General features: G+C 52.0%; 1 protein-coding gene across 1 annotated transcript in view; it reads left to right on the plus strand.

Moving 5' to 3' along the window:
* Positions 1 to 2,905: 2,905 nt before the first annotated feature.
* The window catches only part of PAX8 (paired box 8), a gene marked incomplete at its 5' end in the record, with an annotated part of 55,951 nt that continues 31,807 nt past the window's right edge, over positions 2,906 to 27,049 (plus strand). The window contains 2 exons of the mRNA XM_082852408.1: positions 2,906 to 3,014; positions 3,350 to 3,457. Of these exons, the coding sequence (XP_082708534.1) occupies positions 2,906 to 3,014; positions 3,350 to 3,457 (217 nt within the window). The remainder of the gene's footprint in view (positions 3,015 to 3,349; positions 3,458 to 27,049) is intronic.

Here is a 27,049-nt window from a genome sequence, read left to right on the forward strand (position 1 = left end):
AAAGACCCTAAACCCCTTCCTTCCCAGCTCTGTCAGCTAACATGACCAACTCATACTGGTTTCGCTGGGACAGTTCGGTGTTTTAGCACCCAAAATCCCACATCTAGGGAACGTCCTCAGTCTCAGCCCTAACGAACCCTACCACCAGTTTGGTGGATTTCAGCTGAACCGTGGAAAGAAAGACCATCTTCTGAAGCTTCAGTGGATCATCTTAGAATTTAAAAATCACAGAATACTCACTGGGGTTAGGCAGTTACTTGGGATGTATATTAAACTCTTTGAATGTTGAACTGCAAGCTACTTCATTTCTACGAAGAAACACTTAGATCTGTGGGCAGATCTGCCCAATGTTTAAAGGAAACCAGAGTTACTCTCTCTTCTCGATTTATTTTCATACTGGCAACGAATTAAATATTCTTGGAAAAACACTGAGTTTAAAAAATCATAACTGGCTTTAAATCACAGCTTGCCAGGTGATAGTCTCAGCGTGAAAGGCTTACGGACATCAGATCCGAGAAGAAGGCAGAAGAAGGTGTTTCCGTTTTTAAAAGCATGTCCTCAATTTCCCATTGCTCTGAGTGGCATAGCCAGGATGCTAAATTTATTTGGAAAGTTTAATTACATCAGAGGAAGGCTTGAGGTGTTTATGCTTAACTAAAAGAATCATGAATTTTTCTTGTTTGCAAAAAAACAGTGATAAAAGGCTTTTTTAAAATTTTATATATATATAAAATTATATATGTATCATTTCAACCTCTACATTTGCAAAGGGTTGGGATACTGGTTAATAACCGTTCTCTTGGCCTTACTTGAAAATAATTAGGTCCTATTCCAATCCCACTGTAATTAAAAAGCAGGACCAGACCAAGACGCAGTGGAGCTCCTGTGTTCTTACTGCTTGTTGGCTTTGGAAGAACTTCTCTGTGGAGTCTCCTACTGGCCACCAGCTGTCACCTGCAGTCTGGGGAAGGGGTGCTCTCAAGGTGTGTGGATGTGTTTTTTGCATATTAAGCTTCCATATTAAAAAGAATTTTTAAAAAATGAACTCACAGTTGGGACCTGACTGTTTTGATAACTTGCTGTTTTTGTCCTTTGAGAAGTTTTGCTAAACGGGGGGGAAGGAGGAGGGGACCTTGTTTTGTTGAACAGGAGGAGAGCATTGGCAAGAACGATGCAGACGTTTTCAAGGTTATGGGTACCTGGCAGCCCCTCAGCTCGGGCAGACGCTCTGAAGTTTGCAGAACTGTTTGGATGAGGCCTCGTCAGGCTCACCCTGGAGCATTGCCTCCGCCGTGGGAAGGGAGCCTGGGTGGACGGTCTCTGCGTGGCCTCCGCACTCCACCGCTCCCCTACAGACAACAGGGCAGGCACCGGAGCAGCAAACTGGCCTGTGGGGTCCGTGGGACCTACACCAAGGCCCACTTTCATCCCAGCACCTTTCTTCCCTCTCTCTCTGGGGTGCGGCCGGGAGGAAGTCTGACCAGAGAAGTGGAATATCTGGACATTTTGAAACCACAGAGCGATTTTAAATAACAAGTTTGGAGACACATTTAAAACAATAAAGCGCGAATTGTTTTTTGTTGAGAGCCATGGATGGGGTGAAGGATCCATTTGGAACAGACATAGTCTTTTGCTTTTCACAGAATCATTCATTTCTGCTAAATCGAGACATAAGCAAGGCTGGGTGGGAGGAGGAAGTGGATTAACCCGAAAGAGAGAGATTTTTTTTAATTAAGAAAAATTGTGTGTATTAACACACCCGCGCACACATCCTTCTGAGTTACCCCAGTTGCCTCGGCCCCATCCCTTCCCTCTCACGCCGGCAGCTCTAAGCCTCTGTACCCCAGAGCTGTCCCCCCCGCCAGGCCAGAAGCATCACAGTTCTCTCAGATATAACCCTGAGTCCAGAGCACAGCCTGAGGCTGGGGAACACCCAGGCCTTGCCCCGCCGGCCCGCTGGCGCTGCAGGACATTTGCTCGCCCACACAATCTTCCCTGTACCCGCTTCCCCCGACAGAAGAGAAGACCTGTGAGGAAGGAGGGGGGCAGCTTTCACCCCCACTAAGGGCTTCTCATTCCCACCCCAAGGGAGCCCTTCTTATCCACACCCAGGCCCACACGGCCCCAAGGCTGCTGATTCCTGCAGACAAGGCAGGGTTCAGCTCATCCTGTCCCTTTCTAATACCCTTCCACACTGAGTTGAAATCTAGGCCCTCATGGCCCGTCCTCTGGACTCTTCTCCCAAGTTCAAAATCCTCAGGAAGCAAGGAAGGAGGCTGGCGGCTGTGTGTTTAGAAGGAGAAAGGTGTTCCCCTGGAATGGGTTAGGTGACCATTTTCATTAACTTAACAATGTGAGGCGTGGATCCTGGCTGGTGCGGAAGGAATGGGTTCAGGGGCTGTTCAGGATTTTGCCCTGGAAGAGGTCCACACCAGTGGTGAGAAGGTTACACCATCTTGCCTCCCGCCCTGAGAATAGGCATCTGCCTTAAGAACCAGGCATATAAAACAAAGTTCCCTCCCACAAAAGAAAAGGTGATCCCCTGAGCAGACTAGGGGTGAGAGGAGGGGACGCAGGGCGCACAGAGGTGGCGTGTCTCTCACTTCTGGTGTCACTGACCCTGGGGGGACCCAGAGACCCTCACCCTCAGGCCCTGAGGCCTCCATCGCCCACTCCTCAGATCTTCCCAGGCCTGCTGAGTTAGGGCCCAGCTGCCTCCCTCTCCTCTCTCCACTGGAAACAGAAGCTCCAGCGAATGTTTCTAACTCCTGAGTCCACTCAGCCATGTCCCCCTTGCAAAATCCTCCCCTTCCTGCACCCCCCTGCACCCAGCCAGCCAATCCGCGGCCTGCGAGCCTCCCCAGACCCATCTCTCCGGGCCCTGGCGGGATAAAACCGGTCGGCGATGCCGGGTGGATGGGAACAAACTTCGGAAGGAGGAGAGACGCGGGGCCCAGGGCACCCTCGCGGGCGGACCCGGGCAGTGAAGGCCTGTGGCCTGCCGGGCCGGCCAGGTATGCCTCCCAGGGGTTGACTGGGAGAAAGGGATGATTCGAGAAGGGAGAGGGTCCCAGGAAGCCCGGTAGCCTTTTTTCTCTCAAGTTAAACCGGCTAAGGCTGGGCTGGCAGAGGTAGAGGGCACCGGGCTGGAGTTTGGAGCTGCTCAGAGGGTGCCAACGCCGGATCCTCCGGCCGGGCGCGTGTGTTAGGCCGGGCTGAGGTTGGCCACACTTCACCTAAAAATCCTGAGACTCCTGCCTCGCGATGAGAGCCTCGGGGGTAGGGCCTGGGGAGGAGGTCTAAGGCAGCGGGCAGGGAGTCTCATGCCCCTGCCCCTGGGTCTGTGCAGGGCAGCGGCGTGGCGGTGGGCGCAGCGGGGACCTGCGTGAGGAAGCCCTGAGCCCTCGGCGGGCTGCGAGTGACTCCCCGGCGATGCCTCACAACTCCATCAGATCGGGTAAGGACGCGGAGTGGCCGGGACCCCCGAGCCTTCGCGTCGCCGTGCGTCCGCTCGGGTCGGTGGGGCTGGGGAGCGTAGGCTCGCGGCTCGCTGGACCCCGTGCGTGGGGGGCGCAGCTGGGGACGCCTCCGGCCTGGCTCTCCGCGGCTGCCGTCTCGCCGCTCTCGGGCCCTGAGATCCCTCCCGGCCCTGCGGAGCTGCCCTCCGCAGGCCTGGCTTTCTGCGGACCACCCGGAGCGGCGAGGACCTCTCCGTGGGGTCAGAGGGGTGTCCTTCACGCCCCAGCCGGGTCTCGCCTGGCCCACGAGAGTGGGCATCCTGCACGCTCTCAGGCCCTGCGCCGCGGCCGTGCAGGACTTGCAGCTCCCCTGCCCCCGACCTCTAAGCCCTCGTCCCCGGGTGCGCCCAGCTCTTGCCCGTGGCTCCCGGGCGGGACCGTGAGCCCAGCGCACCTCTCCAGACAAACGGAAAGGAGCCCGCGGTCCGGGGCCTGGGAGCCGAGAGCGCACTGGGAGGCTCTCGGACTCCTCCTTGCCCAGCACCGGGCAGGCGGGGACCCGCGCTCGGGGCGTCCGGCCTGCGAGGACTAAACCCCCCACGGGCCGAACTCCCCGCCCTGCCGGCGCCCGGGCCCAGGCCCTTCAAAAGCGCTCAGGGTGTCCCTGGCCGCGACTCCCGCTCTCTCCCACCTCCTGGCCCAGGCCGGGATGGTCTGTGCCAGGAAACAGCCGCAGGGTCGGGGCCGGGCGGCGCGGTGGGCACGGCCGGCCAGGCGCTCAGCAAGTGTGGACAGCGGGCAGAGGCGCGGCCTGGCCCGCGGTGATGGATGGAGCTGGGCCGGCCGCGGGGAAGGCGATTTATGGGGCCAGGGCGCAGCGCTATCGATTTGGGCCGGTGAAGTGAGAGGAAATCAATATTTCAGATGAATTCTCGGCGAATATGAAGTCCCGCTCGGCAAACGGGACATTTGTTATAATAAGCAGGGTCGGATCGGGCGCGGCGCGCGGCTGAGATCTCAATTTAGCCCAGAGCGCCGCGGGTCCGACCTGCGCCCGCGCTGCTTCGGGTCTGGGGGCCGAGGCTCCACGGGCAGAGGCGCAGGACCTCCCCCCCCCCCCACCCCGCGCCGGGGCGCCGGTAGGTTTCTCCTTCGGGTTCGCTCTACCACCGGAGACGGAGTCAGCAGCACTCTCCCTCCCCACCCCGGTGCCCCTAGGGGCCACCGCCGTCCTGGCCGCCCTCTGCGGGCGCCGGGCCTCCAGGGGCGCGGAATGGAGACCTCACAGCCCTTCCCCGGGAGCGGCGGGGTCGACGAGCCAGGGCACCGAGGGGAGAGCCTGGCACCCCTTACTCCGCCCCCACCCGCGCCCGAGCGCCACTCAAGCTCCTTGATCACATTTTGAAGCCAGGACCCGGTTTTAGTCCCTTAGTCTTTAGCCATACGGGGCTATAACGAGAGACGTCAATCCACTCGCCTCGGCATCATCAGGACGGTCTCCGAGGCCGAGCGCGCGGCGCCAGGTGCCAGAACCCGCGCCAGGCTGGGTCCCGCCGCTTCACTGGGCTCTGGGTTCCTTTCTCACCCCCAAGCCCCAACCAACCCCCGACCTTCCCCTGACCTTTCTGGCGGTGATAGGAGTGGGTGCTCCAGGACCTCGAATTTACCCTGCTGGACCAGACCCTTTCCTCTATGTCGCTGCTCGAGAAATAAGACGATGTCACGGTCCCTCGGGTTGGCTTGATTTTGTTTTCGCTACCTATTTTCATTACAGAAGCACTCGTTAGAATAAAAGGAAATAAAGAAGGAAAGAAGGAAGGACACAATTATTTTTACTTTATTTTTAATCAGCAAGAGACCCAGATGAGGAGACACAGTTTTTCCATTAGCTCTGAGTCAATTCGCCCTTGGGTTTGGGGAGGGAGCCGTCCACCGCTGGCAGGGCCTGGGACAGAGGTAATTTTCTGTCTAGAGGAGCCAGAGGGGCTTCTTCTATCCTCTCCCCAAAACAAATTAAAAAAAAAAAAATCTGAGGCAGAGGGAGGATGAGACTTTCTCCTTTAATTTAATGCTAATGAAACAGAAGAAAATTGCCTAAAACGTAGCTCAAAATGTTCAAGACGGTCCCCTGTTTCTTTTCTAAATCCTCTCTAGGCAAACCTGAGGGAGAGACCCTCTGTCTTTCTAATCAGTTGACGCCATTGCCTATATTTAGAGCTAAATTCATAAGCGGAGCCCTCCTGTTTTTATAAGCCCATTTCTCTTGTAGGTCTTAGAGACTTCCCTCTTTTCCCCAGGCACTTCCATTTCTGAGTTCGGCTCTGCCTGGCCCTTGCCTGGAGAGCGCCCCTTGAAGCTTCCCCTGGAGCAGCACCCGGGGCGAAGGCGGCCGCGGGCCTTTTTTCGCGGGAGCGAGGCCGTGCGCACCGTTTCCAAAAATCCGAGACGTCCGAGAAAAGTTTTGCGCGGCCTCTGCCTCCCAGGACGCTGTGGTTCACCCTCTGCGGCTCGCTTCGCAGAGAGCTCTTTAAAGCAATATATATATATATATATATATAATATTATATTATATATATATATATATATATATATATATTTTCTGAAGGGATGTGGAGAGCGAAGAGTGAATGATTCTGACCTGCCGGCGGTCAGCAATATAAATGGTCTGGAAATCTACTGGGAATTTTGTAGCATCAGGGAACAAAGATCCTCTAAAACAAGAACGTTTTTTTAAAGAGTCAACGATGCACGAGAAAAGCCACCTAAATACTAAAATGTAAACAATACTGTATCCGTGAAGAAGAGAGTTTAGTAAAAAGCAAGCAGGTTGTCATTAAAAGTTATGCGCAATAACTTCCGAGAAGTCCTCTCCCCCAGCTCCTGAAAATAGGTTATTCAAGAAGTCAAAGGAGGCTTTAGATCAGGGAGGAGCCTATCTCTAACTTCCTTAAATCGCAGATGTAAACCCCCTGTTCCCTCCTCTTGGTTTTAAAAAGGGGCAAAGGGAGCCAGAGATCTATTTTCTGCCCAGATTTCTTGCCTGGGTTGAAAATAAGGTCTCAGGATGAAAAACAGTCTTGAGGAGCTTGAAGACCATAAAGAGGTATTGGGGTTCCTCAATTCATCTTTGTTTCAAGATGGTCCGTCCTCCCACCCTCCTCAATACAAGTTAATTAGGAGATAATTTAGCTACCTTGTGAATTAGTTTTAAGATAAGTATCTTTTCAAGCTTTGTCACTTTAATTGCCCTACTGATTGATAAGAAGTAATTATTTCTAATTGACACTTTTTGATGTTTATTGGAAGCATTTATTTGGGACATTTTGGGGGTGGAAGGAAAGTTAATTAATTTTATCAGTCTATACCCGAAAGGACTCTACCTAATTTTGCTGAAGAGGACAAAGGAAGTGAAGAAAAACAACACAAAAATCAATCTTGGAATTTTAATTATTAAGAGATATTTTGGTTCAAAGGAAAGCGTCTACTATTATAATAACATGTCAAAAGTTTCTATTTATGACCTCAACTCTTGAATTTTAATGTGGCACATGTTTTATGGGTATGCATTTTCCAGGGACATACTCATGATCCCTTTATACGCTAACTTCATTTTGGAGGTTACTCAGCTCTGTAATTAATTTTTGTGAATAGTAAGATCAGTAGAACTCAGTACACTCAGAATAAATACCATCACTTTTGGTAAGAGCTAACTGTAAGAAAGATTTACTAACAATCATCCTTGTTCTGTAATTATTGATAGAGTTGGGTATAAAGGTGAAACTTTACTTACAGTGACATGCCTTTTCATACCTAAACCTCAAACCTCGGAGTAAACAGTTTAATCATTCACATCCTCCAGAATGTGTTACCGTGAAAGAGAAAGAAGGGGAAGACTAAAGAGAAAAAGAAAGACACTGAAAGGAGGCAGTGGGGGAGGGGAGGAGAGAGGGGAAGAAGGTGGCTGGAGAGGGAAAAGTGAAAGAACTTATTTCAGAAATGACGGTAGCCAGGTGCATGGAAACTTTGCCATTCATTATAAGGAAATCAAAATTCTACCTCAAAATATGTCCTTTTGAGTGCGATCTCAACCACAGTCCCTAAGCCACCCCTAACCATCACTGGAACCCCCCAATTTTCTATGCATAAAAAAGACAGGATCTTTGGGGACCAGCTGGTCTGGATTTTGGGTGTCTAGATGTCAAAGTTTGGATTTGGTGTCCGTGAAAAGGAAGCAAAAAATACACATTGTCTGCTGGCGGCTTAAAAAGAGATTCAAGTGTTGTTTATTTTTATTGTTCAAGCCCCTGTGATCTTCATTCCTAGTTGTGTACCCACAAGTCTTTTCGTGGATTGACTTGTGACTCGCTGACATAGGAAAACATTTCCACATTAACCCAAAGTGGAGACACACGCTGCCGCACACCCATGCACGCCTGACATCAGAGGGGCACCATCAGACAAGACGCTCTCCCGTGCCCGTTTCTTCAGCCAGTGCCTGTTTCCATCATTTATGTATTAAATCTTGTCTGCTTTTAATGATGTTTCTCCCAGATTACGTGGAGCTGCAAGAATGAGGAAACATTTTAAATGAAAAAGAAATTTAAGACGTACAAACAGCAGATAATATCGCATACCAACCTCACTATTAGTGAAACTGAAAAAAATATATAAATAATGCGAGAAAAAACCCAGCAAGGGAGAGTTTAGTAATGGAAAATTCCCCCACAATTAAATGAAACAGTAATTTAGTGGAGATATGCCTGGATGAATTAGCATTTATTAATTGGTTCTCATAAAAACAATTTGTGTGTGTGTTTGGGGGGGGGGAGTGTTTAAAGTATGGATTTTTTTCATGGGAAAAGTATCTCAAATATTCATATCGAATTATGTAGTGATCACAGTCTATTTTGTGAAAAATCCCAATTCTCTCACTGGAGAATTTCACCTGCACACGGGGAGTGCGGGGGTAAGGGAGAGGAACCCCCTTTAGATCGAGCGAAGGAAGCTGGTTCCCTCTTCTCTTGGGACATTTCCAGGCGTGAAACCCGTTGGCGGAGTCGGCTATGCTTAGGAACATCCAAACCGGGTCCTGAGTAGGCTCCCAGGTGACCCGTCTCCTCTGGGACACAACTGACTGAGGCAGAGGAAGCTGCTTTGTGGCTCTGCCCCTCCCCACCCCAGCTTGCTCCAGCATCCTTGCCAGCTCAGGCAGGAACTGCAGTTTGTAATCTCAGCGAGGAGCTTGCTAGGGTTGACTGGTGCGGGGATGTGTTTACTTTCTCTCGCCACAGTTGGTCTGTCTTCAGTTCTAAGCATTTTAAAGCTGCTCTATTTATCAATCCAAGAGGCGCCGACTTCTCAGTTGCGTTGAGAAAGCTTTGAGCTCCGAGGTTCTGAGTACACAGAAAGCCAAAAGATAAAAGACACAATTTCGTTTAAGAAGAAAAGAAAAAAAGAAAGATGATCTTAAAAGGAGAGGGCAGGGGAATATGCCCCCATTTCAGATTGCAGTTTGCTTTTGTTTTAGTTGAGACTTGGGGAAAGACTGAGTTACCAGCCCCCAGGAGCCCGCACTCCCTTCAGAGATAGAACTTGGGGGTATAATGCACTCTCTGAAAAGAAGAGAATGCAACCCCATAGTCAGAGCTTTCTGGGGGAGTGATTCTTTCTGGAACACCTTAGCCCAGGTTCTTTTGGAGCCTGGGCTAAAAGACAGTCTGCTTAGGAAGTGTGTACAATGCCTGCTTCCAACAGAGGCGCTAGGTGTTTCTCTCTGGGGGAAGGAGGACAGAGAAATACAGTCCAAGGGTCTCCTGGTTCCTGAAAACTTCACCCTCCCAGGCCAATTCCAGTTTCTCCAGTCCACAGTCGGTGACCCTGGGATCGAGTTTCTGGGTCAGGGTAGAGTGGGCGGGGGTATCCACCCTTCCTTATGTATCTGCGGTCGTGGCACTTTTAAGTAGATCTTTGACCATTTGTAATTATGTCCTGAGGTCCAGAGTTAGGGCTGACAAGCCTGTTCGGGTTTCTGAAAACCCCTCCTGACCTCTCCCTTGGCCAGGTGGCCCAGATGAGCAAATGTCTCTTACCTGGATCAGAAAAATCTTCATGGGAACGTTTCTATTTTAAACCCACAATTCATGTCACCGAGTCTGGGCTTTACCTTGACTGGGGCTCCTTCCCCAGGAAGAACAAAGGGCCTGGGTAGAACCCAGTGACTCCTTGCTGAGGCATGTCCAAGACGAAGGGGAGAGAGGTTCAGGAGTCCCCCAGGGATATATGGGTCCTGTTTCTCCTGAGGACCCTCCCATAGTTCTGAATGCCATATAAAATGGCAAGGATTGCCAAGGCTTAGCACAGGCAGCCCACAGCCGCTCCAGCTCTGCCCATGCCACGTTCATGTCCAAAGACAGAGACACAATACACAAAGTGCTGGGCACACCCTGGCACTTAGTGAGCCCTCGGTCAATGGAAGCTCTGATTATTATCTCCAAGGGCTGTTACAGGTGTGGGATTCTGCTGGGAGAGGGCACATCCATTGTCTCATTTAATTCTCAGGAGTCTACCAGGCAGGTTTGTTATGGACGTTTTTACAGCAGAGAAGAGGACTGATGCTCAGTGAGGCTGATCTGACTCCAGCTGCCTTTCCACTGCCCCCCTTCCCAAAGGCCAGCTCATCAAAACTCCCTGTAGCACTAGATGGGTTCACGCTTGCCGCTCCATTGGGAACTCGGGCCAGCATCCTCGGTGAGGAGGTTCAAGGACTCCTACCGAGAGCAACAGGCAGGACCTTCAGTCTGTCAGCTTGGTTTCTTCATCAGTGTCCCTAAGGCTCCAGCTCAATGAAAACAGGCTGTCTCAGTCTTCCCATCTGCAAAATGGGAGCAGTGGTCCCTATCTGGTGTCCCTTCTGGAGGTCCTGTGAGGTGGAAGGAGATGGTCAGCCACTAGAAAAGGCAGAGAGAGGGAGCTTTCTTTCAACACATCCCCCCAGGCTGCTGTGTTTCCACCTGCACCAAAAAAAAAAGCAGTTACCCACAGGCACCTCAATACATTGTAGGCCAGCAGGTATACTATACTCCCTTTGTATCTCCAAACCACACTGGGCCTCCCTGACTGGGTGCATTTCAGGGACTTTGGAGTTAGTGGGTGTGATGGAAACAGCTCCAGCGTTACTGGGAAGACCCGCCCGTGAAGTCAGGGGCTGTCGCCAGGTGCCCCACCCACAGGCAGCAAGTGGGGAGCACTTGAGGTGCTGGATCTCATTTCCCCAAGTTTAGGTTCATTCCCTCTGCTGCTTCCTGGGGGTCCCTCTCACTCAGGGGTTCAAAATCAAGTCGTCTGCCCCTTTGGCGCCTCGACCGAGGTTCCACTTGTACCAGTACCTGGAAAGGGGGTAAATTTTCCTGTTGCCCCTTTAGGCTGTGGACAGTAGCCCCCCAGCTCCTGGCTGGTTGCGTTTCTTGGATGCAAACCCATCTTTGATTTAAGCAGAGAAAGAGACGGAGAGAGAAAGACCACTTTTTCCCTTCCTTCTTTTTAAACTGTTCTTTCCTCTCCCGTCCTCAGCCCCAGTGCTCATCCGTGTTCTCTTCTGCACTTGTTTCCCTAAGTGGCCTTGGAGTGACCTGAGTCATTAGTGCTAATTAGTCCACTGCCACATATTGTTGCTGTCAGACCAGCACAGCAGAGGAGTCGGGAGCTGGTTGGGTGACGCACTTAAGAGAAACAGCTTAATCTACTGTCATCGTGTGAACTGCGTGTTTGCCCACCGCACGTGTTGCGTTGGATTCCTCAGCTTCTCTGGAAGAACTATTATTCCTCTGATCAACCCAGGGGCGGCCTGTGAGGCATCGAGAGGGCGAGAGACTTTTGAGGTCACCGTGAAGCCAGGCCCTGCGGCCGCCTCTCCACCTCTGCGGGCGGCAGAGGGTTTACCTGTGAACCACACCTCACTGCTTTCTCCCTGTGTGACGTTAGGCGAGTCAGTCGTCTCTCTGGGCTTGAGTTTCCTCTGCATAAAACGTGGGGATATTGCAGGGTTTCCAGGCAACACTGAAAGTGAAACCAGCATCCTCCCCTGGCACATAGCAGCTACTCAAGAATTTTTCCCTGCTCCAGTACAGGGGTCCCCAGGGAGGAGGGTCTCCCAAAATGCTCCAGCACAGATGTCCAAACATTCCATGGTCTCAGTATTTCCTCTGAAACTCTCCATTAGGAACTTGAAAACCAGTGTCAAAATTTTGCTCCAGTTAAGATTTAGGACATACCTTTTAATATTCCACCTGGATAAAATAATAGACCTACAACCTAGGGGTGTTGGATTCAGTGAAAGAATTCATGGGAAGTGCTGACTCAGAGCCCTGGGGCGATGATCACCTGACGCCAGCCCAGTCTGGAAAAGGATTCCTTATTTCATTTTACCAGAAAACCCAATCACAGGGGAAACAGTAGGCTCATGATAGAATGGGCTGCCCGTGGACTTTAGGTTGAAATCCAGAACATTCTAGGGTTTTGGTAGAATTGGTCTTAGGAAAGATGAGCTAGAGTGGGCATGCATCTATGTTATGTGTGTAGCTGAGACAGGACCGCAGGGAGATGTGCCTTGTGTACTGGTTCTTAATTGACACAGAACCGTATGTCTGTTTAAAAAAAATAAAAATCCACAAATCTTCTGTCTTCTTCTCTCTCCTTCCTTCCAGCCCCACCCCTACCTCCTGTCCTATATTTATTTTCCAACGTTGTGTAATAATAATCCAGCTTTGGCGCGATAGCAAACCCTGGTTGACATTAAAAAGCCTGGCATTAGCTGAGCATCAGATCCCTGACTCCAGCTCTGTTTTGCTCTTTCCCTCGAACCTGAGACTGTTCTTGATGACTGTCGAAATGGAGGTGGCAGGAATGGGGTGATCTCCTGACACGTCCTCGGGCGCCTGGCTGTGACTTCCAATTGGAGGAAGAGGCTGGGAGGGAGGAGGCTGGGGCAGGAGAGGAGGTGAAGTCAAGCTGAAATCTGAGGGTGAGCGGTTTCATTCAATTTCACAAACCCTCACGGATGCCACCTGCTGTGTGCAGGGCATCACACCAGTGATGGTGGCGTCCACGGCCAGGCTATTCCAGGTAAATGACAGAGGTGAGAGGCACCTTCTCAGGTCAGGGAGCTGAAGTCTTGTGATTCTCTTTCAAAGGCAGCAGACCCACAGCGCCGAGAGGGGAGATGATCAGACAAAACAATTCAGTGGCAGGACGAGGACTGCAAACTAACAACCCAGGTGGTGGGAGCACCAAAGGCCATTTATCACTGCGTTCTGGATATCACTGTGTGTCACTCACTGTTCCAGAAGGGCAGCAGGTGAGGCCGTGTTGGATCAGCCAACTCCACGATGGTCTACACCGGGGCTCCAAATGGCTGGCAGAATGTTGCAGAATTGTAGGTGAACATGCTGTGGAGATGTGCCCACTTGGGCCAGGTCAGAACCCTTGCTGGACCCAGTCACTGCTTAATCCCCGTGTCTCCAGAGATTTGCAGACTTTATATAAGGCGTCTCCCTTTAGACAGTGTGACAAGGCCTGTGTCCTTCCAGTCGCCGTGCTCTCTGGCGATATGACAATGCCCTAGAGATCCAGAGCCCTACAAGCCCCTTGTCTCCTGCTGGCCTCAGAGCCGGTTGGACAGGTACCCCCAATCAAGACAGGCCTGCCCTGGGGCCTCGGGATTCACCCTCTCGTGAGTGTCCCCCTCTTCACGGTCCTGCTTGCAGCCACACAGTCGCTGCCCTGACTGCTTTGTCACAGTTGCTTTCCTCGGAGCCTGGCTGGGTCGGGTTGGCTGGAAGGCGTCCACCTCTCCGGGAGAGCCCGGGCAGGAGCGCGTCATGCCCCCGCCCACACGGCTCTCTGTCCCCGCCTCTCTGGAAGTCACTCGCTGTCCCGCCGTGTACACGCGATTGCACACAGCATTGCGCACAGCCTTCTATGGTTTGCAGACTGTTTTGTGTGTGTTCATCGGTCTGCCCCGTGTAGATGTTGCCCATCTTGAGGCCCGGGAGCCTCTTTCCGCCCTGGATGGAGGTGGCTGAAGAGGTGGGGCCTTGAGAGTCCAACACATGTGGTTTTGAATTCCCATTCAACCACATGCACCTGTGTGACCTCAGGAGCCGTTTCCCTCGCCGGTGAAGTGGACCCGTGGTCCCTGGCTCAGTGGGCTGCTGGGAGGCCCAACGGACCTCATGCCTGTGATGCAGACAGCCCAGCTATCCTCAGCCCGCCCTGCTCAATGCCACCTCCCCCTAAAGCCTTCCTGGATTCCTTTCCTCCTCCCCAAGGTCCCTAGCACTTTATTTATTTATTTATTTATTTTGGTGGTACACGGGCCTCTCACTGTCACGGCCTCTCCCGTTGGGGAGCACAGGCTCTGGACACGCAGGCTCAGCGGCCATGGCTCACGGGCCCAGCCGCTCCGCGGCATGTGGGATCTTCCCGGACCGGGGCACGAACCCGTGTCCCCTGCATCGGCAGGCGGACTCTCAACCGCTGCGCCACCAGGGAAGCCCTAGCACTTTACTTTTATGGCATGTTTTGCAGCCTACCTTGTGTAGGAATGTTCATCTCTGTGCCTCTCACCTTCTAGACTTGAGTCTCACGTGTCACAGGATCCTTATAGGTTTCGTTACACCAAGTAGTCTACCTAGACCCGGCGTCGTTCAAGGCCAGAAAATATGAGGCCCTGACACCACATTTTACCAACAAGGAAACTGAGACCGGGAGAGCTGTGCCTTGCCCCAGACCCCATGAGTATAACCAGGGCTCTCTGAGACAGGGTGCTGCCTTTCAGTGGGTGGCACGGGGTAGAGGGAAGGCTGACCCAGGCGGATGAGAAGGGGCCCCTACAGCTGCTGACGGAAATGGAAAAGCCCAGTAAGAACTGCCCAGACACACAGACACAAGTGCACACACATATACACTCATACACACACTCAAACGTATGCACATGCATACACAACACACGCTTCCATACACACCAACATACAGAGATACACTCTCACACGTTCACACATACACACAACCAAGGCTGGGTCAAGGATGCGGCACAAAGCCACCCAGAGTGCAAAATTTAAGGAGCCCCCCCCACTCTCGGGCTCATTAAGGGGCAGGATAGGCCCTGAAAGTAGGCGCCTCCTTAAATTTTGTACCCTGGATGCCTGGCTGTCCTCACCCTGGTCTGCGTTCTGTGATACACACACCCACCTACCCAGTTACACACACATTCATACACACGTGGGTGACACACACACACACATGCACATGTGCATATAAGACTCACCCTCTCACACACATTAACACACGCGTGTGCACGGAACACTGTCCTTGGTCTGGGGGCGATAAAAAAGGCGGCCAAAGAAGTCCATACTCTCAGACACCCCGAGAGACACAGCCATGAAACTATAGGAGCAGCTGATGATCCCGGACTGAGTCCGCGACACTGGACATAGTAGGGAAAGCAAGGTCCCAGAGGTCCGGGGCACCTGCTCTGTCTTGGGAATCAACTGTAGTCGGTCTATCATGGGGTCACTGACTTGTGACCTCCCTGTTCTTGAAACCTACGGTTCGAGGTCTCGGCAGAGAAACTCCCTGTCCAGCCATGACCCCTGCAGGCCCCCCACTTAAGTTATGGGATGTCGGTAGCCATGGGGCCCGGCAGAGACCTTGTTTTCAAATGAGACCCAGGGACAGGTTACCTGTCTGGCCAGTGTGGGAGCCACTGGCAACGCTTGGGCTCTGGGGTTTATGGTGACTCTTCCCAGATGGGGACAGAGTTACCAAGAGGGTAGACAACAGCAGCAGGACCTGCCTGTTCTAGAATCTGGCCTGTTGGTCCACCGAGGATTGCAACACGGAAGGCAGGTGGCTGAGGGCTGTCACCAGTGGGGTCCTCTGCTCAGACCACGGGAATGTCCTCGCTCCAAATCCCTGGAAGCTCTGCCCAGCGTCTTTAGGAACGTGCACGCCCGTGCACTAAACCCACGGGGGAAACGTGAGCAGGAACCGCAGTCTTGTGGACACACGATGCCATGCTTGTTGCAGCACTGCGGGAACTGATCGTCACGCACAACGTGGTGCATCAGGAATACTTTGTGCGTTTGATCAACAAATACTTGTATAACTTGCATAAATCAGTGATTCTCAAACAATGTTTTCCTGTCTAGCGGGCAGAGGTGCCCACTCATTGATATAGTGAAACAGAGTAATGGTGGCAGGAAAATGTACATTTGTGGATAAAATACCTTTGAGCTAAAGGTGTATTTTTTTTCCTATATGATGGCCACTACCGCGTGTTTTCCTTAGGACCTAAGATCGGATTCAGCAGCACATTCTGATTTTCGCTATATTGAGCTTACTGTTTTGTGGTGTTCTCGGCAGAACACTTTGTGGGACCCTCCAGATGCCCTGTGCCCTGGGAACAGCTGGACTGCATGTGAGGCTGGAATTGCCTGATGTCCACATAGTGGCTGTGATGCCCCAATTCTGTGAAATGATGAGGTCCCCATGCCTGCGTCAGAAGGCATCCGGAGCATTTCCATCATGGAGATTTTATGTTGCCACCATCCAAAGAAAGGAGCCACATCCCTGTGCCCCCTCCTCTTATCTTTACTTTCCCGACAAACCCCCTTCTTCCCAGGCACATGGTCCAATATAGCACATGAGCGTCAGTCATTTAAGGAACCCAGTTGCTTTGTGGGTTGTAAAGACATACACAGAAAAGGTGGGCTACTGGATCCGGGTCTCCTGACACTCAGCTTCACTGGGTCTGCATCCACTCACCCATCACACTCTGAGCAGTTGCCCCTTTGTCTCATTCTCAGCTTCCTTCATGCATACCTAGAGCCATAACATCTCTGCCTGAGATTTTCTCTGAAGATCCTGTCACCTCTGAAATTTCCATCCCAGTCACATGTCTTATTCAGCTCAGGCTGTTATGACAAAATGCCACAGACTGGTTGGCTTAAAATAAAGACATTTATTTCTCAAGCTCTGGAGGCTAGAAGTCCAAAGTGAGGGTGCCAGCATGGTCAGGTTCTGATGAGGGCTCTCTCCCTGGCTTGCAGACAGCTGCCTTCTCACTGTGTCCTCTTATGGGCTTTCCTCAGTGCATGAGCCTGGAGAGAAAGAGAGCTGTGTTGTCTCTTCCTCTTCTTATAAGGGCACTAATCCCATCATGAGCGTCCCACCCTCATGACCTCCTCTAACCTTAATCAACTCTCAAAGGTCCTACCTCCGAATACTATCGCAGTAAGGGTTAAGACTTCAATGTATGAATTTGGGGGATACAAACATTCAGCCCATAACACCAGCCATAGAAATCATGATTTATCTTTCTCCAACTCAGATGCACAAACCACTTGGTCCACTATCCAGAGATGCTACTATTCCCTGCCCTCTACTGTCCTGTGATGAACCTGTCTCCTCTCCTCCTGGCCTCTTTCTCTCCCAAATGAGTGCTCCATCTGGACACTGTACCTGCATCACCTCAGGTTTTACTCCAGCTCCTAAGGAAGCACCGGGTGTCCCTTTGGTCTCTGGCTCTAACTCCCTGGCACACCTGCACCATCCTGGCAGTGCCCAGTGTACATCTCTCAACGCACCCCCTCAACCATGCTCGGTTACTTCCATTTCTTATGACGTGCTCTCCCCAGTCACGCATCCCCTGGCCACAGAAGCCTGGAGTTTCTAACTCCAAGTTGTCTCAAAGGGCATCATTCCCCTAATATTCAGTTCAGTAAGTAAACATCCACCGAGCCCTTTGGTATGGCAGGCATGGAGTTAGGCTTTGGAGTTACAGGGCTCAAGAGACCCTGCTTCTGCTTTCATGCTGACATTCTAGAGAGAGAGGAAAGCAGATTGGACTTTTAGCCACAAGTGGGGAGAGAAAGGAAAGGCTTCAGTCCAGAGAGACACAAAATGCTGAGCTAGTGGGACAGGGAGACGAGCTGGGCTGTGAATGGGGTGGGGTAGGGGGAGCTGACCTGAGACAGGGGCAGGAATCCAGCAGGGGACTCAGGAGGAACCAGCAGGGGCAGAGACGTGACATCCTAGGAGTGTGGGCAGGTTCCAGGGCCCAGGGTCCTGGAAACACGGGAGACAGCAATGGGCCGAGGGGACAACAATGGGAAGACAGTTGGGGCTCAGACACACTGTGGGGGACTTGGACCAGAGAGGCCAGATGAAGAGGTCCCCCTAACCCTGCCATCAGGAAGCCTGGGCCAAGTGCACTCAGCGTGCATGTGGCGGGGCTGTTTGCTCACGGTGCGTGGAAACTGCCACTCCCGGCCAGCTCGCCTTCACACTTCCCTTGTCGCTGACTTCCGTATTCCTTTTAGTTCTCTTGCTAGAGCTGTGTACCCACTGACTCTGTCCTCTTTGGGCTCTGTGGTGCTTTTATTGAGTGGAACAACTTGGCAATAATCTGTGATTGCTAGATGATTTACATTTTCAAAACGTTCTGATTTCCCACCTTTCCCCGCCCTGTTCCAGAGAATCTGAGCCTGGTGATTTTCCGAAATAATCTTAGAGTCCTGCTTGCCCTTCCTCTTAATCCAATCATTAACAGGCATTTGTGGGCAAACCGCTGGTGTACAACCCGAGGAGTTTCGATCCCACCCCCCTGACCCTATTTCCCACTATTTCCGTATGCAAACCCATGTTCCAGCTAAGTAGTCTTGTTTCCAAAACACAGCATGTACATCGCCACCTCTGTGCCTTTGTCCCTTCCGTGGCAGCTGCCTGGAACCTCGTCTCCATCCCCACCCCCTTGACAAAGCCCTGTTCAGGTTCTACTTCCCCAACCAGACCCTCTCTGATACCCTCACTTTGAATGACCTAGTGAGGGCTCCATAAATCTCCGTGATGGTAGTTTTCACATAATTCTCCAATAACATGTTTCACTGTCTTACTAGTTAATGTAACGTGTACACTTGATTTTGTAATGTAATTTGTAATTTTGTAAATGAAGTTTTCCCAACAAGAAGTACACTTGATCTTTTCCCATGATATTGCTGTAACTACTCTTATTTTCTTTATAATAAGTGGTCATTATGGGACTGAGGAAAGAAGGATAGAAGCCATTTAGGGACACCGAGGCGGCCGTCGAGGCCCAGGCTGCCCCACCAGGATGACTCCCTGGTCCTGGGGCATCTTGCTGGCCTGGGCTCCAATACAGGGTAGCAAGGCTGGGCAGACGTGACCACTGGGGGTGGCAAACACTGGCAGGCCTGGGCAAAACTCACCTGGTAGTGGGCCTTCCCGGTGGACACTGGGTATCAGCTTGGCGGTTGACCAGATTCAGGATCCATCTGTGAGGACCAATAGTTACAAACTTCTGTAGATTGGGGATAAAATTCCCCAAACGATATCTGGCACACAGTAGATACATGGTAGATGCTTAATAAATATTTGCTAAATGAAAGAACCTTTTTGAAAATGAGCTTTATACAAATAGTTCTCAAGTGTGGTCTCTAGCATCAGAAGCTCCTGGAGCTCTGTTAACCAATGTGGGGTCCTGGAATCTGCGTCCTTCACGGGCTCCCTGTGATTCTGCTGTAGATCAGCATCGGGGAACCACAGATCTGAAGTCAGCCCACCTTGAATCCCAACCACAGGTCAATCCCACGTGGAGCCTCTCATGCCAGCCTTCTGAAGAGACAGCCCTTCTCCCTGCCCAGCACCCCCTCCACCCAGAGATTTCCCATCTGGCAGTAGACAGGAGTGGGTCGGACTCAGGTGCAGTCTCGGGTCTGCTCATAACTGGCTGTGCACAAGCCGTTAACCTTCCAAGATGGTGTCTTCATCTACAAGATGGGTTCAAAGTGCCAGGCCCTCCCCCTGCCATAGAATGATTGTGAAGATCCGTCCCCAGTACAGCCAAGGCCCAATTGATATTTGCTGAATTGAATTTCAGAATCACTTACCTGACAGCACTTTGAAAGGGCACTGCAAATGTTGGGTGAGTTCATAACCAACCTTTAGACTGGATCCAGAAAGTTCGTGAAAGGAGGAGAAGCCTGGAAGTCCTGGTGGACTTGGGGAAACACGGCCTGGCCGGGCAAGAGTGATGGACGCCTACAGGAAGCTTTGCCGTGTGATGTGTTGATGCTCTTGCATTAAAGAGGAATTTACCGCTTGACAGAAAGATCGGAAATGGAGCAGGATGGCGGCTCTGTGGGAGGATGGCGGTGTCAAGGGAAGCAGGTGCACCTAGAGAGGGTCAGATGTTAGAAAGCAATGGCTCTTTGCCTGTGACAGAGGTTGCCTTATACTGGACAGTCACTTGGAGGGGCGGCCAGACATCCAGGAGAAGAGCCCAAGGGGGCTTCCCCAAACCTCCTGTGCCCAGCTCTGAGCTAGAACTTCGTTAATCTGTTTGCTGGGGCTGCCGTAACAAAGTACCACAAACTAGGGGGCCACACAACAGGCATGTATTGTCACAGGATTCTGGAGGCTGGAGGTCTGAGAACAAGGTGTTGGCAGGGTCGGTTCCTCCTGAGGGCTGAGAGGGGGAATCTGTTCTGTGCTCCCCTAGCATCTGGTGATATGCTGGCCGTCGCTGGTGTTCCCTGGCTTGTGACAGCATAACTCCAGTCTTCACGCAGCATTCTCCCTCCCTGTGTATCTCTCTCTGTGTCCAAATTCCCCCTTTTAAAAGTTCACAGCCACGTTGAATTAGGGCCCACGCTAATGACCCCATCTTAACCCAATCATCTGCAAAGACCCTATTTCCATATAAGGTCACATTCCGAAGCACAGGGGCTTAGGACTTCCACGTGTGAGTTTTGGGGGGACTCAATTCAATGTATAACAATCTGAGTGTTGCAAGTGATGGGTCTAGCTCAGCTGTAGAAGCCCTGGTTTGGGACCGACAGAGAGAGGAGAAGCGACATGTGTTCTCGAGAGCCTTTCTTGTTTCTCACAGCCCCATGCTTCCACAGAGGAAGGGACTCTGCTTCCCAGACCCAGAACCCCCAGAAAAGAGCTTCAAGACTGGGTTCACCACAGGAGAAAATCAAATGACAAGCAAACTGATAAAAGGGTCAGGACTCTTCCGGGGTGCGCCTGGGCGCGGAACACATTCTATCCAACCCCACCACCGTTTTCCTTCACTGTGGCCAAGATGGCCCCAGTTGAGATGACACTGAGGTCCCAACGGGCCCCCCTGGGATGTGGAATGAATGGGAACTTGGGTCAGAAAATGTGAGCTCTGCCCTGGCTCTGCTATGGAGTGAGTCGGTGGCATCAGGCAGGTGGCCTCCCCTTCCTGGCCAGGGACCCTCTCAGACATGCCCCGCAGCCTTGCACACGTACACGTCCCCTCAATCGTCCGTCATCAGAGCATCTCTCCACTGTCATGCAGGTCACGCGCAGCCCGAGGGCCCATTGTGTGCCACGTCCCTCGTCTTTCTACAGGTGGCCTCAGGGCCACCCCCTGGGAGTTTCCTCCATGGAAAAGTTGCTCAAAGTCCCCCCACAGAGCTCTATCTGCACCCCTTCTGGTAGTTCCTGGCCTCTATTCCCAGACCTGAGGGCAGTCCCGCAGGTGTGGATATTAGGACTAAAGGGACAGTAGAGATGATCTGTGCCCTTCAAGCCAGATGAGGAAACTGAGGCACAGACAGGAGGGTCCCAGAGCGGCCAGGACCCAGGTCTCCCAGCTCTCAGCCTCCCGCGCCCCGTTTCCTCCCCAAAACCACAGCCTGCAGGCTGATCCTGCTCCTTTGGGCCTTCCTGTTTCTCAGGCAGCCCTGAGTGGCGTTTACAGTGTATAATCCGCTTTGCTACAGTGCCCGGTTCTGGGGAACCAGCTGTCGACAGGTGTGGAAGCCACAGACGTGCAGTTTTGCCACAGATTTTGCTCAGTGTGTCAGGCTCACAACGGCAGTTGTTCTTCATTTGTTCCTACCTGTTTGGCTCCACAGGGTGGCCAGGCCCCCCTCCTGCCCCCGCACCAGGCCTGAGGGCTCCATACCCACCACCCCCCCAACACACACACGCAGGGACAGGAACAGACACACACACACACACAAGGACAGGAACAGACAGACAGACACACACACACACACACACACACGGACAGGAACAGACACACACACACAGGGACAGGAACAGACACACACACGGGGACAGGAACAGACACACACACACACACACACACACACACACACACATACACATACACACACAAGGACAGGAACAGACAGACACACACACACACACACACACACACGGACAGGAACAGACACACACACACAGGGACAGGAACAGACACACACAGGGACAGGAACAGACACACACACAGGGATAGGTACCGACACACACACACACACAGGGACAGGAACAGACACACACACATACACACACACACGGATAGGAACAGATAGACACACACACACACACTCATACACACAGAAATGTGCACACACACCCCATGGGTGTTCCATGGGGTTGTGAAAAGAATTGAAGGAGATAGTGCTTCTGAATAGATTTTAATGCTTTAAGGTTCTATAAGGTGTCAGGGGTGATTAACCTGTAAGTTTCTCAAGGGCAAGCACGCTGTCTAATAGTCAGAAACCATCTCCCCACATACATGTAGCCTGGAATATTATTAGACGTAGAGTGGGAGCTCGTTGAATTGAAATCTAATGAACTGAAAATTGCTTTAATATAGAATCATTAAAAAAATACCCAGCATTAATATCCACAGGCCTCTGACCCCAGGGGGAGTTGAAGGTACAGCACAATGATTTGTGAAGATGCTGTGATTCCAAGGGCAGGTTCAGTGGGTGCTGACACACCTGCCTCATGCCCACTCTCCCCCAAATGCAGAGGCCCTGGCCCTTCCCACTGCAGCCCCGGGTGCGTGATGCCAGGAGTCTGGAGGCATCTAAGAGGCTCAGTGGGTGGGAAGGAGTCAAGAATGACCTCTAGGAAACTTCCAGAAAGCACTGGCAAGTTCCACTTGCAGCCTTTGACTGGAAGTTCGCATTTAATCAGTTAATTCATGCTTTCAATAAGTATTTATTGACCATCTAATGAGAGGACATAAACTCTGGGCAATCACAAGAGGAAATTTTTTAAAAACACAGACACCATGGCAAGAGATTATGGTTGAAGTGACCAGAGGTGGAAAGTTTCTGAATGCCCCAGGAAGCACCGCTCTCCTGTCCGCGATGCAAGCTTATACAGTCAGATAGGACACTGCACCTGCCCTCGAGGAGCTAGGCGTCCAGGGGACAGGCAGAGCACTGGCCCCAAGAAAGGCCAATAACGACACTCAGATGGAGTGCTGTGAACCAGGGGGGTCAGTGGAGAAGCAGGTAGGGGATAGTGCAGCTTCCTGAGAGGTGGTCCTGAGAGGTTTCTGTCCTGGGAAACATGGTGACCGGGATGCGGGATGCGTTTTAGCCGCCCCAAAGCCACATCCGCAGAGAGAAGCCTTCCCCTCTTCAGGAAGAGGAGGGAGTATGTCTCCAGTCTGGGAAACAGGGATGGAGGAGAGATGGTGCCCAATATTAGTCACAGGGAGAAAGTGGCCCGATGCAGTTTGGCGTCCTGGTACAATCTATGGGATCTGAGAAGCTTGCAGAGCCCTCCAGAAATCTTTGCGACAGCCCCAGAGGGTAGCCCAGCCTGGGAAGCCTTGGGCTGGGTGACCCCTCAGGGCTCCGAACACAGCACATTTCATCCCGCTTGCCGCCAGCTCTTCAGCCCCCTCATTTCCGAACCTTCCAGACTTTCGGGACAAGTCAGGGCCTCTCATCAAGTACTTTTCTGAGGGAGCTTAGAGATCCACGGACACTTACAGCAGCTCCAGCCCTGGAAATCCACTCCCTGGGTCCCTTCCTGGGAGGGAAGTGACAGAGTTAATCTAGGGCTGAGGGAGGTAGAGAAAGGCCTTGAAACCAGTAAAGCCAACCAGATTAATAGAAGAAGAGAGGAGGTGGGGGGGCCGTTAGGAAGACAAAGAGAAAATCATGCCGGAGCAATAGAGAGGGAAATCTAATATCAACTAGGGAAAAATAAATGGAGATTAGGGCAAACAAATTAGCTTTAATGGGTTCAGTGCTAATACAAGAATAACAGCCGAGCTGCGAATGCCTTTGAGGGGAAGATGGGATAAAGGACCAGAGCAGTCATGCAGGCGACGCTAAGGACGACGCAGGGATGCAGGGAGGGGCGGCCAGCCAAAGGAGTGAGGGGGGGCGGGGGGCGGAGGTAGAGAGGAGGGAAGACTCAGGGTGAGTGGGTGGGAGAGAGGTGCAGGGGAGGGGTCTGCTGTCTTGGACAGGAGTGGAGGGGACTGGGGAAGGGGCTGAGAAGAGCAGGGGCATCAGCAAAGGGTGGAAATAAAAGCCAGCAAGGCAATGGGAGGAGACCGAGGACAGAGGAGGAGACACCCGAGCAGCAAAGACTGCGCAGAAAGGGAGTGCGGATGGGTGGAAATCGAGAGAATGGAGGAGGATGAACCAACGTGGAAGGGGGGAGAAATATAATGTAATTCCGTTCATTCTCTGGCTAAAGAAAATCATAAAAAAGGAAAAATTCAGCCCCAACCAAATGAAAACCCAGAGGGGCTTCTGAAGTGGGCTTTGCAACGCACGCATGCTTGGTAGGTGATGTGAAGACACATTCGCCCTCAGAGAAGGGTCTGACTGTCCATCCGGAATGACCACACGTTGCCAGGGGCAGTGCCGGGATATCCGGGAGCCCTCACCTTGAGTCTCAATTCTGCCCCAGTGCAGCCTTGGGCAAAGTTACAGACAGTCTCTCCTCTCATCTCTCCGTCTGTGAAATGGGGATAATGTGCTGTTAGGAGAACTGAATGAGAAGACGCACTTAGAGAGCTCAGCCTGGCTCCAGAGTGAGCCCCTCCCACCATGCTGGCTGTCAGTCTTGTTCGGAAGCGTTGACTCCTGGGAGAAGGGGGGTGAATACTGAAAGTAGCCCTTCCTCCCTTCCTCCATCCCCTCTTTCCTCTTTGGTTCTTTCCCACCTAGAGACTAATCCAGGGGAACCCTCCTTATCCCCCCTCTGTCTCCTTCCCTCTGTCCCTGCCAGCCCTCTCTACCCGCTGGACATGAAAAAATAGGGCTGAACCCTCCTACCCTCTGGGCTGATCTAAGGCAAGAGCATGCAAAGAAGCCAGACTTCTTACCTATTATTCCAGGGGCTCTGGGGGACCCTCAGACCATCCAGAACTTCAGAGTGTAGGAGGCTGGAAGCTGGTCCTCATGGTCTCACAACCTGGGGGCCTCTTGGGCTGAATTAAAGTGCATGGAGGCCCCACAGGAGGGACAGTGGCCAACAGGCCGGGAGAACAAATCTATAAGAACAAGCCCAGGAAGCAGTGAATAAGCGCCTAGCAGGGAACCCAGGAGGGGAGAGAGGAACTGGGATTACTTCCTGCCCCTCAGGGCATTCCAGAACCTTGCCCTTTGCTCATCACTAAGGATTTTGGAAGAGGAAGAGCAGAAAATGATCCAGGCAGGAAGATAGGGTAGATGGGGTGGGAGAGTTTTGTCACTTGCTGAGAAAGTAAGCTCATTACATTGAAACCATTCCCAGAAAACTATGACATCCGAGAGGGCGGAGACCCACCTGTCTTGATCCCTAGGTACCCCCGGAGCCTGGAGCCATGCCTGGCAGGGGAGCAGTGATGGTCAGGTGGTAATGGAGAATGTTTGTCTGAGTGCTATATGGGCATTGTGTTACGTAGATCACACAACACACCTAGGAGGAGAGGCGGAGAGAGGTGAAGTCCATGCCAAAGTCAGAGGTGGAACAGGGCTTTGAATGTCAGCAGTCTGTCTCCTGAGCCTACTCTGCTAACCTTTACCTACACAGATTCAGTGCATGAAAATAAACGAATAGGTGAACCTCAGCCACTCATCAGGGTGAGAGGACAGATTTGCAAGCTGCTTAACGGTTTGGGCTTCTATGAGGGACTGTTGAGTGGGCCATGTGACAGGGGGTAGGAGGCTGGAGGATGGTACAGGGCTTTCCTCTTGTTGCATGTGGTTCTTGTCAATGTTGCCTCAGCAGCAGGTGATCCAGAGACCAGCAGTCCCGGAACCAGCCTCCTGTGCCCCTCAGATATACCAGCAGCAGCCAGGAGGCACCATCACCTTGGAGGTCCAAACCCCAGCTCCCTGGGTCCCTCCTCCAATGTCAAAGTTCTGATGACTCCAGCCTCTTCCTTTTCTTCCCCAGTTCTACGAATGGCGGCTTCTTCCACAGTTACTGTCTCAGGGTTACCGCAGTGCTCCTCTGCACTCTTTCTTACAGCCTCCAACGCCTAGAAAAGCAAGTCCTTCCATGAAATCCCCTCTGTTGAAATACCTAGAAACAGGTTTGTGTTTTCTGACTAGCCCCTGACTGATGCTCTACTTAAAGGTCTGAAGAAACAGGATTCCAAGACTGGCTTGGTCGTGTACTTGGCCTTGAACCCAGAACACAGGGCTGAGCTCCCTGGCAGTGAGATCTGGGGGAGCAAATCTTTTTATGGATAGGACCCTGACAGACATCAAGGGGTAGCATCACCCTGCAACCCTGAGTCAGAAATTTGTCAAGTGGGCCTCTGCGTCTGGGATGTCCAAGTTCCCCAGTGGGATAGCTTTTGCTACTAAACTCAGGTCCTCCCTAGCTGGAGCTGTCTCTCGTGATTCTTTCCCTAGGGGCATGCTGAAATCTCGCCACCGGGGCTAAAAATTCCTTATCATTCTCCATAACCCTCTACAGCCAGGGTTAGAAGGAAAAGGCTTCCCAACTTAGAAGCCGAAGACTCAAGTTGGTGACAGTTTTCTCATCAGTGTAAACTGGTGACAGTAGCACCTATCTCACAGAGTTCTCCTGCCTGATCAACAAGGCAGTGTGTGGGCTGTAACGCTCCCTGCAAAGGTGTGAGCCCGACAAGTGTCACACATTTAATGTTGACCTTGAAGGTTGGATGTAAAAGCCAACAGGAAGGCCCCTGCATTCATCCCATGGCTCCTGCAGAAGGAAGGCAAACCTCTCTTTTCCTGTGCCGTGATGTCTGGACTCCTTTTTTTTTTTTAAACAACTCATGTCTAAGAGTATATGTCTTTGAAAGAGACAGAATTCTGCTGAAGGCAAAGGATGTGTGGGCTTCACTCAGCTCGCTTTTGACCTGCTTTCTTTCCTCCCTCCCTCACTCTCTTCCCTCCCTTTCCTCCTTCCTTCCTTCCTTCCAGTAGTTAACTTAACCAGCATTTAGTGGGTACCTACTGTGCGTCAGGCATTATACCAGATACTAGGGTTTCAGAGATAAAGAAGCCAGACAGAGGGAACAGAATGTGCAAAGGCCCCAGAGCAGGAGGTGCACCAACAGCTCCAAGGTCATGCGCAAGGCCCGTGAGGGAGTGGAGCAGGGAGTGTGGTGGAAGGCGGCATGTGATGGAGCCGAAGGGCAGGTTTTATGCTTGCATGGCAGCTGGTGTCATGACCCACCAAGACAACCCTAGAGGAGGTGCCTCTATCACCTGGAGGTTTCCGATAGGAAGTTGAATATAAAAACGGAGGAATGG

This window comes from Leucopleurus acutus (genome assembly GCF_964270905.1).
Source record: "Leucopleurus acutus genome assembly, chromosome: 12".
Classification (NCBI taxonomy): domain Eukaryota; kingdom Metazoa; phylum Chordata; class Mammalia; order Artiodactyla; family Delphinidae; genus Leucopleurus; species Leucopleurus acutus.